Source organism: Nipponia nippon, unplaced genomic scaffold (genome assembly GCF_047370975.1).
Source record: "Nipponia nippon isolate SJK-2023a ecotype South Korea unplaced genomic scaffold, ASM4737097v1 scaffold_1, whole genome shotgun sequence".
Classification (NCBI taxonomy): domain Eukaryota; kingdom Metazoa; phylum Chordata; class Aves; order Pelecaniformes; family Threskiornithidae; genus Nipponia; species Nipponia nippon.
This window is the reverse complement of record NW_028262290.1, coordinates 40472692-40487772: the sequence shown is the minus strand read 5'-3', so window position 1 is coordinate 40487772 and position 15081 is coordinate 40472692. Positions and strand designations below refer to the sequence as shown.

At 39.5% G+C, this 15081-nt stretch overlaps 1 protein-coding gene across 4 annotated transcripts in view; it reads left to right on the top strand.

Moving 5' to 3' along the window:
* Positions 1-14775, top strand: part of CHD7 (chromodomain helicase DNA binding protein 7) — a 145752-nt gene extending 130977 nt beyond the window's left edge. For all 4 annotated transcript variants that reach the window (XM_087752683.1, XM_087752692.1, XM_087752706.1 and 1 more), the window contains 15 exons: positions 1965-2054; positions 2627-2730; positions 4095-4224; positions 4498-4570; positions 4782-4836; positions 5573-5801; positions 5969-6177; positions 6318-6995; positions 7411-7571; positions 9226-9453; positions 9699-10142; positions 10728-10949; positions 11367-11507; positions 11997-12101; positions 12887-14775. In XM_087752683.1, the coding sequence (XP_087608809.1) occupies positions 1965-2054; positions 2627-2730; positions 4095-4224; positions 4498-4570; positions 4782-4836; positions 5573-5801; positions 5969-6177; positions 6318-6995; positions 7411-7571; positions 9226-9453; positions 9699-10142; positions 10728-10949; positions 11367-11507; positions 11997-12101; positions 12887-13837 (3820 nt within the window). In that variant the 3' untranslated portion in view covers positions 13838-14775. The remainder of the gene's footprint in view (positions 1-1964; positions 2055-2626; positions 2731-4094; positions 4225-4497; positions 4571-4781; positions 4837-5572; positions 5802-5968; positions 6178-6317; positions 6996-7410; positions 7572-9225; positions 9454-9698; positions 10143-10727; positions 10950-11366; positions 11508-11996; positions 12102-12886) is intronic.
* The last annotated feature ends 306 nt before the right edge of the window (positions 14776-15081 follow it).

Here is a 15081-nt window from a genome sequence, read left to right as displayed (position 1 = left end):
TGAAGGAGGAAAGGCATTTAAAGGGTTTATTAGCTCATTTCCAGATGCTAACCATGCTTAATTCTCAGCTGATGAAAACAGATACTTATAGAATTACGTTAGCAAGTGCACATCCAAATAAACTGCTTTCTGATTTTTTTCTAAACTGTTACTCAGATCTGTTATTACATTTCACTTGCTCTTAAATTCTTTCCTGTAACATTATTTTAATCTCCCAGCTAACATGTCCTCGTTACTTGTTATATCAGTTTGCAGATCAGACTTAAACTCCTTTTTTAAATATTGCTTCAGTAATAATACAGTAGAACAATTAAAAGGATTGGGAAGACTGATAAATGTGCAAGAATTTGTTTTCAGTTGCTATCTTTTTCCTTCACTTCCCAGATCCACCAGGACTAAGTGAGTGAATTGTAGAAGCAACATGTTTAGCCCAGGTAAAATCAAACAGAGGTGGAAGCCAATTAATAATCTGAGTAATTTCCTTCAAAAGGTAGCAGTAGCAATTGGCTTTATAAGAACTGGTGTCCTGTTCTTATGTAACATGTATGCTGCTTTAATGCACAGGACTGCTGAAAGGTGCAAAGAGCCTCTGGTTTTTGGTTGATGTTGGGTTATTTTTCCTGCTCCTCTTCTTTGGTTTGATGTAACAGCTGTTATTGCTTAATACTAAGACGATAGAGACCCTCAACAGCTTATTTACATAGCCACACAGGGAGCAGGGACACCTTACTGGTCCCAGTTATCATACATACAAAAAGAAGCATGTCTGACATGTTTTGAATTGTAGACATGACCTTCATTCAAATCCCTGCTCTTCCAAGGTTTGCTTGAATAACACATGTAAAACCCGGTGTTGCTCCGGTTGCATCAGATCTCTAATGAGGAGCTCTCAAAACTGGTGGTGGTCTAAATTTTTCATGCAAGTGGGTGATCAGATTACTGCCTCCCTGGTCACCCTTGCTGTTCCAGGAGCAGCAGCAATTCAACAGTTGCCGTGATGGATTTGGGTACAGTGAGAGGGCAGGCTGAGTAATCTCCGTTTTAGCTGGTACTGATTTTACTTCATGAACTAGGCAGCAGGGGGTGCCCTGAATTGGGTAAACATAGGAGAGCAGGATTATTTTCAGGTAGATACTTTTTCTGCAGAGATGACCTCTTTTCTAGTCTCCTTGAAAAGCCAGAGTCTGCCATTCTCTCTCCTGCCAGCTCCAAGTGTGACCATAACACCTGACAGCGCTTCCAAAAATGACTGTAGTATTGCAGGGATGGGGAAAAATGAACACGGGCAACGAAGATTTTTCACTTCCTTGTAGCAGTTAGGTTGTGCACAGGTAAAATTAAATAGCAGTTTGAACTATAAAGAGTAAAAATAGTTAATATCTCCCAAGGGAAATGGAGAATTATTTTTTTCCCCCCCCCATTCTCGGAAGCAAAAAGTTGTATAATCTGAAAAACCTGACATTCCATATTGAGGGTTTATTGTGAGGTAGTAAAACCAGATTTTATATCTCGTTTATTCCTACAACTTCTGATGTGCTTCCAAAAATGGTATTAAGGCAGCAGCTGAGGAAATTTTATGAGATAATGAAGCAGAACAGTTACTGAAAGCCATCTGCTCAGTTGTTTACAAACTTGCTTCAATACTTCAGAGGCAGTGGTAGAGTACGTGTCTAAACTTCACAAGCTGCACTAGGTAGAACTAAATGAAATGCGCCGGGGCTGGGCTGAGCTGGGTCCCTCTCTGTGCAGTGTAAGCGGTTGCCAGGCAGGCCTGTTGGAAGCCAGCAGAAAGCACCACACAGAGGTGATTATGTGCCACCATCTGTCACGCTTCAAGCCTACCATACAGCATGGCTAATCAGCCTTGGCAGGATGATGGATGAACAGCAGCAGCTGCCAAAAGCCACTGTTGGCAAACAGTCCTGAAGTTAAGAACTTTTTCCCCCCTCTGCCTTCCTCTCCAGGGTCCTGCTGCGTGTCCGCATGCTCTACTATCTACGACAAGAAGTTATAGGGGACCAAGCGGACAAGATCTTAGAGGGTGCTGACTCAAGGTTAGTGCAAGTGCAGGTTTATTTTTTGCTTTATGATGCTGGCTTTTGTAAAGTACACGTACTATAATAATGCAGCGTTTAAAGGTTGTCACACTTTATCTCTTAAATGTCTGTTCTCAAGCAGCCTTATTATTTTATCAAGCGCCATGGGTAATTTTCCTGGTGGAGGGAATGATGTGGGAAATGACAGAAGCGGATTCGCAGTTCTGCTAATATTGAAGGATTATTCTATCTCAATTTAAAAAATAAAAAAAAAAATATAGTAAGACCTTAAATTAATCATATTTGGATAACCATTGTCATTCCACTCTCAAAACAGCCTAATACTGGGTTTTTTTGTTGTTGTGGGGTGGGGTTTTTTTGTTGTGGTCTTTTTTTTTTTTTTTTTTTTTTTTAACCATCCTAATTTATTTTTCTAGGTATTTCAATTTCTGTGTTGGGTTTTGGTGTCCGGCTCCCCCCCCCCCCCCCCCCGCCAATTCCTATTTACAAAATAACGTGAACCACTTTTTTTTTTAATAACTTTGTCTAGTAAAATACCTTTGAGAATGTAAATAATGCTGTCTTTATAGTGAAGTAGATGTATGGATACCTGAGCCATTCCATGCCGAAGTTCCTGCAGACTGGTGGGATAAGGAGGCGGATAAATCCCTTTTAATAGGAGTATTCAAACACGGTAAGTGATGTCTCACTCTGAACAAAACTCAGTTGTAAAGCTTTCTGTGTGTAGGACTGTTCAGTCATAATATTAACAAGTATTGTTCCAAAGAACTGTTGGCTTGTATCTCCCTTTTTTCCTTGCCTGCATTAAAAACCTAATATGAGCTGTAAATATCAGATGCTGTTTTTAAATGTTTGCAGAACATTTGAGAAGAAAACATTACTTTCTTGGCTGTAAATAAAACAAAACCATATTTGTTTAAATAATAGCCAAATAGTAAGATAGATCTCCATAAACTTTGCTTCCAGCACTGCTTCACTTGCTAACTCTGCCAACCAGTGTCAAAGTGGACGGTGGGCTTAACCTCTGCTATTAATCTGTACAAGTGCCTCCTGGGCTTTGTTCCAAGCAATATTTCACAAATGTCAGTGTTGAGAACTCCCGGCTCCCTTGAGTGGGATGCAGCCTTGTTAACTTTGAAAGGCTGGGGATGCAGAGCTGGCATGATATATACAGTGAGCGATTCCTGATTATAATCCCAATTCTCTGGAGGTCGCAGAGGTATTCTCAGCAGCCCAGCCTGACTAAAGGGGAGAATGATGGCTTATAAAACCTTTCATGATTACAGTTTGGCTTGAGGCTCTACAGCAGTTAGGAGCAGTGTGTTGTAGTACAAATCCTAATTGAATTGTGCTGTTCTGCCTATGTACAGCAGCTCTGTTTTGTGGGCTCAGCTGAGGCAAGTCTAGTCTAAAAATCATTTTCCTGCAGTGCACTGTTGGGATCTGCCATTTTCCATCTAGTCAACTTGGGCAGTAAAAAAGCAAACAGCAGTTTGAAAACCATAGAGGGAACAGTGTCATCTTACTGACATGCATCATCCTAAACCTAATAAGACAGGTTCGTTGGCCTTACGTATAACCCATGTATACAGCATTTTTGCAGCCTACACTGAGGGTTCCAGCAGGGCTGGAGCTATAGAAAGTGTGTGTGTGTGTTTCCATTCTCATCTGCATGTTTCCAGTAGGGAGTGTTGAATGTGGAGAACCACTGTGAAAGTCATACAGGAAACTTAAGTTTTTTCTCTTGTGAAAGATTTTTACTTTACCTTATAAAGACATTAAATTGAATGCTTTCTTCAGTATCTACTATTTGTTAAAGTTCTTGATGTGAAAATGTTTCTGTGCTGATGGAATTTACCAATATGAAAAGTTTCATCACATGAATGAAATGGTTGTTTCCAGCACGGTGGCAGCTCCTTTGTTTTATTTGAAAATAAATACATGAATCCAGAAAATAGTACTTCTACCTCCTAAACCTATTCTATTCACAGCTGGTCATAGCTTTTAAAAAAAAATTGTCTCCTGCTCTGCGTGCAGGTTATGAGAAGTACAATTCTATGAGAGCTGATCCAGCGCTGTGCTTTCTGGAACGGGTTGGCATGCCTGATGCGAAGGCCATAGCTGCTGAGCAGAGAGGGACAGACATGTTAGCAGATGGCGGTGATGGGTAAGGAGGACATGAAAAAATTAATAAACTTTATCAGGATTGTATATGTTGGCATGAGTTCATATTTTGCTTACATCTCGCCTGAGGATCTGAAGTGATCATATGATGTAAAAAGTACATAGAATTGTTTACACACTTCAGCATGAAGTATAAATGTGTAACTTGGTACACCATACTGACAGCTTTTGTAGCTTTTTTGCTTTTGTCCAGAAAATCAGCCCCCTCTCAAAACCAATATATTTCTTGAAAATATTTCTTTTAAATATTTTATAGTGGTGAATTTGACAGAGAGGATGAAGACCCAGAATATAAGCCCACCAGAACTCCTTTCAAGGATGAAATTGATGTAAGAACTTCAACTTTCTGTAATTACAAATATATAGAATTATAACCAATTCTCCATGTTCATCTTAATGTGCAGTTCTTCAGAGCTACCAGATAAACACGCCTTACAAAGATGGTTTGCTGCTGTGTTTGAGAGATGACATATTTTTCTCCTGAAATGATAACATATGGTCAAAACTGAAAACTAAAATAACTTCTGTCTTCTCCCCAAGGAATTTGCAAACTCACCTCCAGAAGACAAAGAGGAGTCCATAGAAATACACCCAAGTAAGACTATAGCAAAGAAATTACAAAGGCAAAAGTGGACCATTTAGCAAAAGGTGGACTGTTTATATTACCACAAGGGGATAGGTTGTGTTTTGGGAAAACACCACAGTAAACTTTTTACTGCTGATTCTCTAAATGCTTCGCATCTTTCAGAATAATTATTTACTGTCTTTGAATTAATCCACATTATGGCTTTCTGGGTTTCTAATTACATAGTAGAAATTGTGATGATAAAGACCGGATGTTTCATAACGCAGCCGTTGATATTTTTGCCGAGATAATCTTGGACGTTAGAGATACGTTGTTTCCTCAGTATGGAGGAAAATTGCCAAGTTTAAATGAGAATAATACAGGGGAATAAAGTGGGAAATCATAAGCATAGGTGTTTCCTCAGAGGTAGAATGATCTTCTTAGTACTATATTTAAAGATGCATTGCATTAATTTAAATGCTTACAGTATTCACAATATGTTTGCATTCATAACATTGAATAATAATGCTTGATGGTTATCTCTAAATGCTTCACAAGCATTTCTGAGTTCTTAGAGTTTGATGGTTTGATTCTGTTTTTTTTTTATTTCCTACCAATGTAGTTATCCTGTTTCTAATTTGTTATGCACCAATATTAATGAGGCATATGTTCTTACCAGATAAAACAGGAATCCGGTTCTAGCCGTAGAAACTTTGAAATGTTTAGTGGTGGTTTTGCAGTGCACAAATACTTCTCTCTTCTCTAGACAAGCACAGTGAAAGCAATGCTGAGTTAGGCCAACTCTACTGGCCCAACACTTCAACCCTGACTACCCGTCTGCGTCGCCTCATTACTGCCTATCAGCGCAGCTATAAAAGGCAACAAATGAGGCAAGAGGCACTAATGAAGACTGACCGCAGGAGACGTCGGCCTCGGGAAGAAGTGAGGGCACTGGAAGCAGAAAGGGAAGCTATAATAACTGAAAAACGACAAAAGTGAGTTTCTTAGTTATGTCTTTCTTTAAATCTCATTTGAGCTAGTGTGTCACCAGTACTGCCCTTCTGCTTTGAAAGAATAAACTAAGGGGGTTTGGGGGCACCCAAATATGTTTGGACTCTCATTTATTCGGTGGCCTCACTTCTCTTGCTTCTGCCTTGACTAGATGGACAAGAAGAGAAGAAGCTGACTTTTATCGTGTGGTTTCTACTTTTGGAATTATTTTTGATCCTGTGAAACATCAATTTGACTGGAATCAATTCAGAGCATTTGCCAGGCTTGATAAAAAGTCCGACGAAAGCTTGGAAAAGTATTTTAATGGCTTTGTGAATATGTGTAGACGAGTGTGCCGAATGCCAGTCAAACCGGATGATGGTAAGTTTTACCTGACTGTAGGGATCAACATGACTGTTACGGGACAGTGGGACTATGGAAACTTCATGCCCAGGTGTAATGACTTCAAAATGGGTATACGTTTAATCGATGTTAAACAATACAAAACGTTGTCATTGCAGAACCGCCTGATCTTTCCACTATGATTGAGCCGATCACAGAAGAGCGTGCTTCTAGAACTTTATATCGCATAGAATTGCTGCGGAAAATCCGTGAACAGGTTCTTCATCACCCGCAGCTGGGGGAGAGGCTAAAACTTTGTCAACCAAGCTTGGACCTGCCAGAGTGGTGGGAGTGTGGTAAACATGACAAAGACTTACTGGTTGGTGCTGCTAAACATGGAGTCAGTAGGACAGATTATCACATTCTGAATGATCCTGAACTCTCTTTTCTTGAGGCTCACAAAAACTTTGCTCAAAACAGAGGGACAGGGAATGCAAATGCTGTCTCTTCTGTAAACCCTCTGGGCGCTGGCTGCAGTCAAACACCACCTATTGTCCCATCCACACCAGTACAAGAAGAAAAGACTACAGAACAAACGGAATCTAAAGCTGAAGGGTCTGAAAATCCAGCAGCCAAAGAAAAGTCTGATATCAAAGAGGAGACAGATATTGCAGATAAGGACACTAAACCGGACTGTGATGCTGAGGCTGAGCCTGGCTCTGTTAAATGTGAATTGAAAGACACAGAAATGAGTACAGACGTAGACCCAAAATCTATGTCTGAGAAAGGTTCAGAAGAAGACGAAGAGGAGAAACTGGATGATGATGATAAATCAGAAGAATCCTCCCAGCCTGAAGGTAATGCCTTGGTCAGATCAATTCTGTGTGCTTAGCATGAGCCCCACAGCTGTTGTAAGTTGTGCCAGCTGGGAAGTGGCACACACGGAGCCATTATGGAGCTCGGGATGGGCTATGTGGTAGCAGTTCCTCTGCCCTTCCACATATCAGGTGGCTAGATAAGCTTTCACAAAAACCTTCCAGCATCAGCGGGGTATTCCCCCACAAGGGATGGTTTCCAAGATAGCTTACTGAGCCAAGAAGCATGGTCTCTGTGCCAAATGCAGAAGGCTAAGGCTCTGCTGTGGTAATTACTGAACAAAAGCCCAAGTTAGAAATGTTGCGTCAAGGCTGGTTGTCTTAACCTATCTAGTTGTGTTGACATGGGGTGGTTGGGAACTTCTATAGTTAATGCCTGGTCATGGTTGTTATTCAGCAGGAGCAGTTTCTCAGGGTAAGAATTTTGATGAAGAAAGCAATGCCTCTATGAGTACCGCAAGGGATGAAACACGCGATGGATTCTACATGGAAGATGGGGATCCCGCTGTGGTTCAGCTGCTTCATGAGAGAACATTTGCCTTCTCTTTCTGGCCTAAGGTTGGTTAGGGGTAGAATGGCATGTGTCTTTTTCAATACAGATAAAATATAGGAGATGTGTTTGCAAAATAACAGTGAGCTTTGTACGATTCTGCACTTCCAGTAGGCAAGGGACTTTTTTCTATGAATGATTTGTGGAATAGCATTTTATTCTTCCATTTCACACAAATTAGCAGAGGAAATGAAAGGAATTGCTTTACTGTAAATAGTGTAATTTAGTAAAACAACAAGCTACTGACAGACATGAGTTCTTAAAGGCTCCATAACTATGTTAGCAGAATCACACCTCTCACACCTCTATTGATGGAAGCAAACTTATGATTTTGAATTATAGATTTCATCTGCAGAACAATCTGCAGTGTTAAGAGCAGAGATTTTCTAAGATCACCTTTTTATTTTGAGGTGAGGAGATTGTGGAGAAGAGTATTGGTGACCTACATGATCTAAGCCATTATGTAATGTTGACAGATGTAATTGTATTAAGGTATCCTGCAAACATAAGCAGCAGTTTTAGATAGGATAAAGCTGTATCTTATTTTGGTAACAATGTAGAAAATTATCTAATATAAAATATTTTTAAAAATACGAAACCATAACCTCGTAATAAATCCATACATAATTTAGTACTCTCCTTTGCAGTAAGGGTAGAGAGAGAAATAAAGTAGTAATAGTCTTAAGCTTACTAATCACCATAACAGGGCCATCTGGTTTGGGATGGGGGGGCGGGGCGGGGGAACCTGGCTCTTAATAGGCTTATTCCTGGGGAAAGCAAGCAGTCTGTTGCAGCTGCTGAGATTTGCTAGTGGTTTTTGTACTGTTGTGCTGTTCAGGAAGCTAACTGATGCTCATATTCCCTAACCAGCAGTATTTCTCATAGTTCTGAAGTTTCTACTACTTCAGGCAGGCTAGCATAGAATGTGCTTGAATACTGAAACAGAAAAAAATCGAATGATACTCATCTTCTTTGCTTTCAGCATGTATTTTGGAAACATGGACTAAAATCTTATTCCAGTCATAGTGTAAAAAAAAAAAAAAAGTCCTTCATCTGTATAGGTTCAGCATAAGTAGACTAATAAACATAATTAGAGATTTTTAGTGTACACGCTTCAGTGAAATTTGAAGTGATAATGGGCGTGGAATGAAAATTGACATTCATTAGATGTCCCTAGGTTGGTGCCCATTTCATAATGTTGAACTTTATTAATAGTGACGCTAATGAGGATCCACTTCCTAGGACAGAATTGCAGATCCAGCCTCTTGGATCTCGAGAACTGCAGCTTTAAGGTGCTGATTGCAGATGTTTTGGTTTTCCCTTCCTAACTGTTGATTTTGCTAACTACTGAAGTTTTGCAATGTAAAACAATAGTGAGCTTCTGTTAAATTTGGCACTTAGTACATTGTCATACAGAAAACTTGGTCTGTCTTCCTCCTTCCCCCTAGTATAAATGCAGCTTTTAAATTCCAGTGATTGTTTTATTCTGCAAAATTGTCTGTTTATTAGCTTCTTGTAAGGTGACCAGTTTATCCTGACCTGCAAGAATAGTTGTTTTTAAATGTATTTCTTAAGCCTTGGAAGCTGGACTGTGTCGTTGTACTCGAGTTTAAAAGGCGTCTTTCACACTGAAGGTTCATTACGTACTTTTCCTTTATGCAGGACCGAGTAATGATCAACCGATTAGACAACATCTGTGAAGCAGTGCTGAAAGGGAAGTGGCCAGTAAATAGGCGCCAGATGTTTGATTTCCAGGGGCTCATACCTGGGTATACTCCAACAGCTGTGGACAGCCCCCTACAAAAAAGGAGCTTTGCCGAGCTCTCCATGGTTGGTCAAGCCAGTGTCAGTGGCAGTGAAGATATCACTGCTTCTCCGCAGTTATCGAAGGCAAGGCTTGCATCTTTCTCTTTCTTACATAAAACATTTTATCTTGCATGCACTTCTTTTGCATAATAGAAAAAAAAAAAAACAAAAAATATAATTTCTTTAAATAAAATAGGAAAAATAAAAGAAGTGTTTCTTTGAATAAAATGAAGGCGTTGTTTTCAGAGTTACATGTTTGGACTTTTATTTTACATTCAGCATGGCAAACAGAGCTTTTCTCATGTTTGGAAATGCTCATTTTTCATTAGGAAGATGCACTCAATTTATCGGTTCCACGTCAGAGGAGGAGGAGACGAAGAAAGATTGAAATTGAGGCTGAGAGAGCTGCCAAGAGGAGAAATCTTATGGAAATGGTTGCCCAGTTACGTGAGTCTCAGGTGGTCTCAGAAAATGGACAAGAAAAGGTTGTAGATTTATCAAAGGCCTCACGAGAGGCAACAAGTTCTACCTCAAATTTTTCATCTGTTACTTCAAAGTTTATCTTACCTAATGTCTCCACACCCGTGTCTGATGCCTTTAAAACTCAAATGGAGCTGCTGCAAGCAGGTCTTTCACGCACACCCACAAGGCATCTACTAAATGGCTCTTTAATAGATGGAGAACCACCCATGAAGAGGAGGAGAGGAAGGAGGAAAAATGTAGAAGGGCTTGATCTGTTATTTATGAGCAACAAACGGACATCATTGACTGTAGTAAGACAGCAACCTTTTTGTCTCATATTTGTTCCTCTGTGTCTAGTACTTTCTGAATGTGAGTTTAAAGTGTTGTTATACTGTCCCTAATAGTAATGTACAGTTTTTACCCAACCAGCTTTTTCTTTGTGTTTAAAGCTGTTATTTCTTTTTGAACCAAACCAAATGGTGTTCATTTCGTTCATATCAAGTTTTTACTCTAGCAAATTGTGGCTGAGTTTTAAGTAGCTTGTACTTTCAAAAAGACTATTTTTTTTTTTAGCAAAACATAATATATTTATAACAACATATATTTTGAGGCTCAAGTATGTCTTTCTTACTGTGTAGAAGGGGGAGGTCTTGGGGGCCCTTAACTGGAAACGCCCGAAAACTGCTCTGTCTTTAGCTGTATGTTCTTTAACGTTCAAGGATGCTAAATTTACAGAATTCCCTAATGTAACAGTATTGCTTTACATAGTATGAATATGTAAACCCCATTAGCTCCTGTGTATGCAAAATCTCCTTGAGCATTTAGTTTCAGTCCCTGACATTATTTCTCCCAGGTTCCCTTGAAGTGAGAATTAATACAGATGTTAATGTTTTCAGGAGGATGCAGAAGTGACCAAAGCTTTTGAAGAAGATATGGAAGCCCTACCAGCAAGGAACATTCCATCTCCTGGTCAACTGGACCCAGACACTCGCATCCCTGTAATCAATCTAGAGGATGGGACCAGGCTGGTGGGAGAGGATGCTCCTAAAAACAAGGATTTAGTTGAATGGCTTAAATTGCATCCTACTTACACTGTAGATATGCCAAGTTATGTACCAGTAAGTATGTGATTGTAAAAGTGTTGTTGTATTATATTAATACAGAAGTTAGTTCAACAGACATCAAAATTAATTTCCTCACATTGAGCGTAGTTACTGGATCTTGTAACTGTTGGTTTTCAGTAGAGGTTTTCTCTTTAGCCACGCTTAATATAGTATCTAAACACCCAGGTGGCACTGGGGTGTATGGGTTGCTTTTTCCTTTCTTAATATTTGTATATAAAAATGTGTTAAAACAGTGTTGGTGTCAATTTCTGCAGAATTTCTTCATCTGATAAGAAAAAGATTTTTCTGAGATAATCTGAGGGCAAAGTAATTGGTCCCTTCTTAAAATTGTTGTGAGAAGGGGTTCCGTGATGGGTGATTTTTGTCAAGAAAATGAAAAACTAAAAAGCAATACATTTCTCTTCTTTCCAGAAGAGTGCAGATGTGCTGTTTTCCCCATTTCAGAAGCCGAAACAAAAACGACACAGATGTCGAAACCCTAATAAACTGGATATAAACACCTTGACAGGAGAAGAAAGGGTACCTGTTGTAAATAAGCGAAACGGAAAAAAGGTAAAAATCAAGTTAGTTCAATGAAGGTCTTTAATAGTGTCTTTGCATGTGGAAAGCAGGTTTTCTACTCCAAGCTTTCTTTTTAAAAGTTTAATGATTTGGCACTGACAGTTACTCTTACTGGAATGTACTCCCCAGTTCCTTTAATTCCTTCTTTGCTATTCTGATATGTTCATATTAATCACTGGAGTAAATAACTCTTACTTTTTGAAACTATATAGCACACCTTTTTCCTTACATCAGATAGGAATTTCATTCCTAGCCCTGCCTAAGCTGCAGCATTTTACTGTATCTCTTCTAAAACATGATATTCTCAATTCTAGTATCATTAGCTGGTTTCCATGTAGCTTTCCCACAGTCTGAACTGAAAGTCTTTACTGCCATTCTTCGGATATGAAAGTACATAGATAGAAAATGTCCATATAAATAGTTGTTTGGTTTGGTTTGGTTTGGTTTTTTTTATAGTATTAACCTTGTCTTTTGCATTAGATGGGTGGAGCTATGGCCCCTCCAATGAAGGACTTGCCAAGATGGCTGGAAGAAAATCCTGAATTTGCTGTTGCTCCAGACTGGACTGACATTGTTAAACAGTCTGTAAGTGAAACTCTTATTCCATGTTTCACTGTAGATTATAGCACAGAAAGGTTGAAGGCTGTGTAAATGGATTATTAAGTCTTTTATCTCATAGCTGGTTTTGAGCTGAGGAAATTGTAGTGTCTGGGTGGGAGTTACCCAGCTCAGGGAGGATGGTGATAGGAGGCTGCTGCAGAGTGGGGTTGAAGTACACTCAAAAATCAGCTACAGTAAGGCAGCCTTCAGCATTTGGTTTGCATTATTTTTTTCTTATAAGCAACAATCCTTAATAAACACAGGTATTCATACACTAGGAACTATTATGAAAATATTTGTCATATTCATAACAGAAATAGAATTCGTCATCTTGGTAACAGGCAGCATCAAAGGATTAGGTTTCTGCCTTTTATTTTACAACAGTGCGAAAAGGTACAATTCTGCAAATACTCATTTTAATAAAATATCACTATACTGAAGTTCAGTATGAAGTGCAAAGGTACAAACACAAAACTGCAGTATATCAGGGTGGGGTTTTTTTAATGAAGCTGAAGAGTTTCAGCACATGTTGTTTTACTGTTGTGTTTCAATGTACAAAAATCTGTGATTTTGCTTTCTTCAGTTTTTCTTACATGTTCTACTGCCATTCACTTTAGTAGCTAGCTAGCCATGATTTGCCAGGGTTGAAAAAGAAACCGCTTTTGGAGTTTGCTGAAATCCCTTCTGTTTCTTCCGTCATCATCAGTTAACTGCTGAAAGCTATAAAAGCTAATCGAGAATAAAGCTTGGTTTTTGCATCCCCTTTTCAGGGTTTTGTTCCGGAGTCCATGTTTGACCGTCTTCTCACTGGACCTGTTGTGAGGGAGGAAGGAGCAAGCAGAAGAGGAAGAAGGCCAAAAAGTGAAATTGCCAAAGCAGCTGCAGCAGCTGCTGCTGTAGCATCAACTTCGGGAATCAACCCACTACTAATGAACAGTCTGTTTGCTGGAATGGACCTCACAAGCCTCCAGAACCTACAGAACCTGCAGTCTCTCCAGCTTGCAGGCCTCATGGGCTTCCCGCCAGGGCTAGCAACAGCTGCTGCTGGGGGGGATGCTAAAAATCCGGCTGCCATGTTGCCTCTGATGTTGCCAGGGATGGCAGGATTGCCCAATATGTTTGGACTAAGCGGATTGTTGAATAACCCGATAACAGCTACTACTGGAAATGCCACTACTGCTTCCGGTCAAGGAGAGACTGAGGATGGCGCTTCAAAAGCTGAAGAGAAGAAAAATGAGAATGAAGAGGAGAACAAAGACTCTGAGAAAAGCACAGACACTGTTTCTGCTACTGACTCTGCGAATGGATCTGTCAGTGCTGCTACTGCGGCGACTACCGCCACTGCCACCACTACCACCACCACCAACACTGGATTGCCCACAAACCCTCTGGCCTTCAATCCTTTCCTGCTGTCTACCATGGCTCCTGGCCTCTTCTATCCATCTATGTTTCTACCTCCAGGACTGGGAGGATTGACTCTGCCCGGTTTCCCAGCACTAGCAGGACTTCAGAATGCAGTGGGCTCCAACGAAGAGAAGGCTACTGACAAAACTGAAGGAACTGCCTTTAAAGATGAAGAAAATCTTGAAGGCAGTGATGCAGAGGAGAGCCTTGATAAAACTGCAGATTCCTCCGTTTTAGAAGATGAAATAGCACAGGGTGAAGAATTAGACTCACTTGATGGGGGGGAAGAAATAGAAAACAATGAAAACGATGAATAACCAGTACCAGTTACAGTTAAAGTGTTTTAAACTTTTGACAAGTGGTAGTCCTACTGTTTACACTCACAGTTAATGTCCATACTTAGTTTTTATAAGCTGTTCTGTAACATAGTGTAGCAAAAAAAAAAAGTTCAAGTCATGTTATACAGATGTGTCAAAAGGTATCTTGGTCATTAAGTATTGTGCAGTGCATTATTTATTATCCCTAGGAGAGATGAAATTTGAGAGGTGATCATGTCTTTTTAAGGAAATTGACATAATGCTCTGCTTTTTTTTTTCTTTTGGTACCATTGGTATTATGAATTAAGCAGCAATTTGTAATCAAGTGGCACTAATAGAAGGAAGTGCTGCTTAAAGGAAGGATGAAGTTATATATTTAATTTTTTTATTTTTATTTTTTTTTTTGCTGTGAAGGTCAAGATGAAATTTACCATACATATCGTACTCGCGCTTCATTTTGACTGTATGGGAGTTCACCCGCTCACATGCGCGCACACACCCACACACACACTCTCTCTCTGACAATCTTCATGATAGTGTGAATGTCTCTGTCTTGAGACGCAGCAATAATAAGGCAGCTGTTGAATGTGAAGAGTACCTTTTGGAAATTAACCCGCGGAGAAGGTTCTTACAGGATAAAGCTACAGTTTAATCGTCTCGTGATCTTGTAATGCACTGGTATAAACAAAAAGAAAAAAATCAGGTACCTTTTTTAAATTAAAGGACTTTGTTACTTTAGCCACAAAGCTAAACAGCATTACCTCAACTCTAAACTAGCCTTGAAGTTTACAGACATGACTTTGTAAATGTATTGTTTTTCTTTGTTGTGATGTCTTTTTATTTTTTTTTCTTTGGAAACTGCTATCATGTAAGATAAGATGTAAATTGCTGCCAACTGTAGTAATGATGCTTTTAATAAAAGTGACCCATGATATGCAGAGATGTAATTATAGAATGTAGTGTTTAGGGACATCACAACTGGTGTTCGCTTTCTGTATTTGCATTGTGGCTTTTTAATAGCATTTTTCTGCTATATTCTTTATAGATTAGTGGCTGTAAATGCTGAACTTATTGTCTTCAAGGGACTAGGCAGGAAGAGAAACCTTGAATTACCTTCATATTTTCCACTCTAAGTAACTCTACAGAAATGCACACTAAAACCCCTACTTTACTCCTTCAAAGGGGCATGAGAGACTGAGAATACTTTAAAATGTGTTCAGCATGTGATAATGTGGTACACTAAA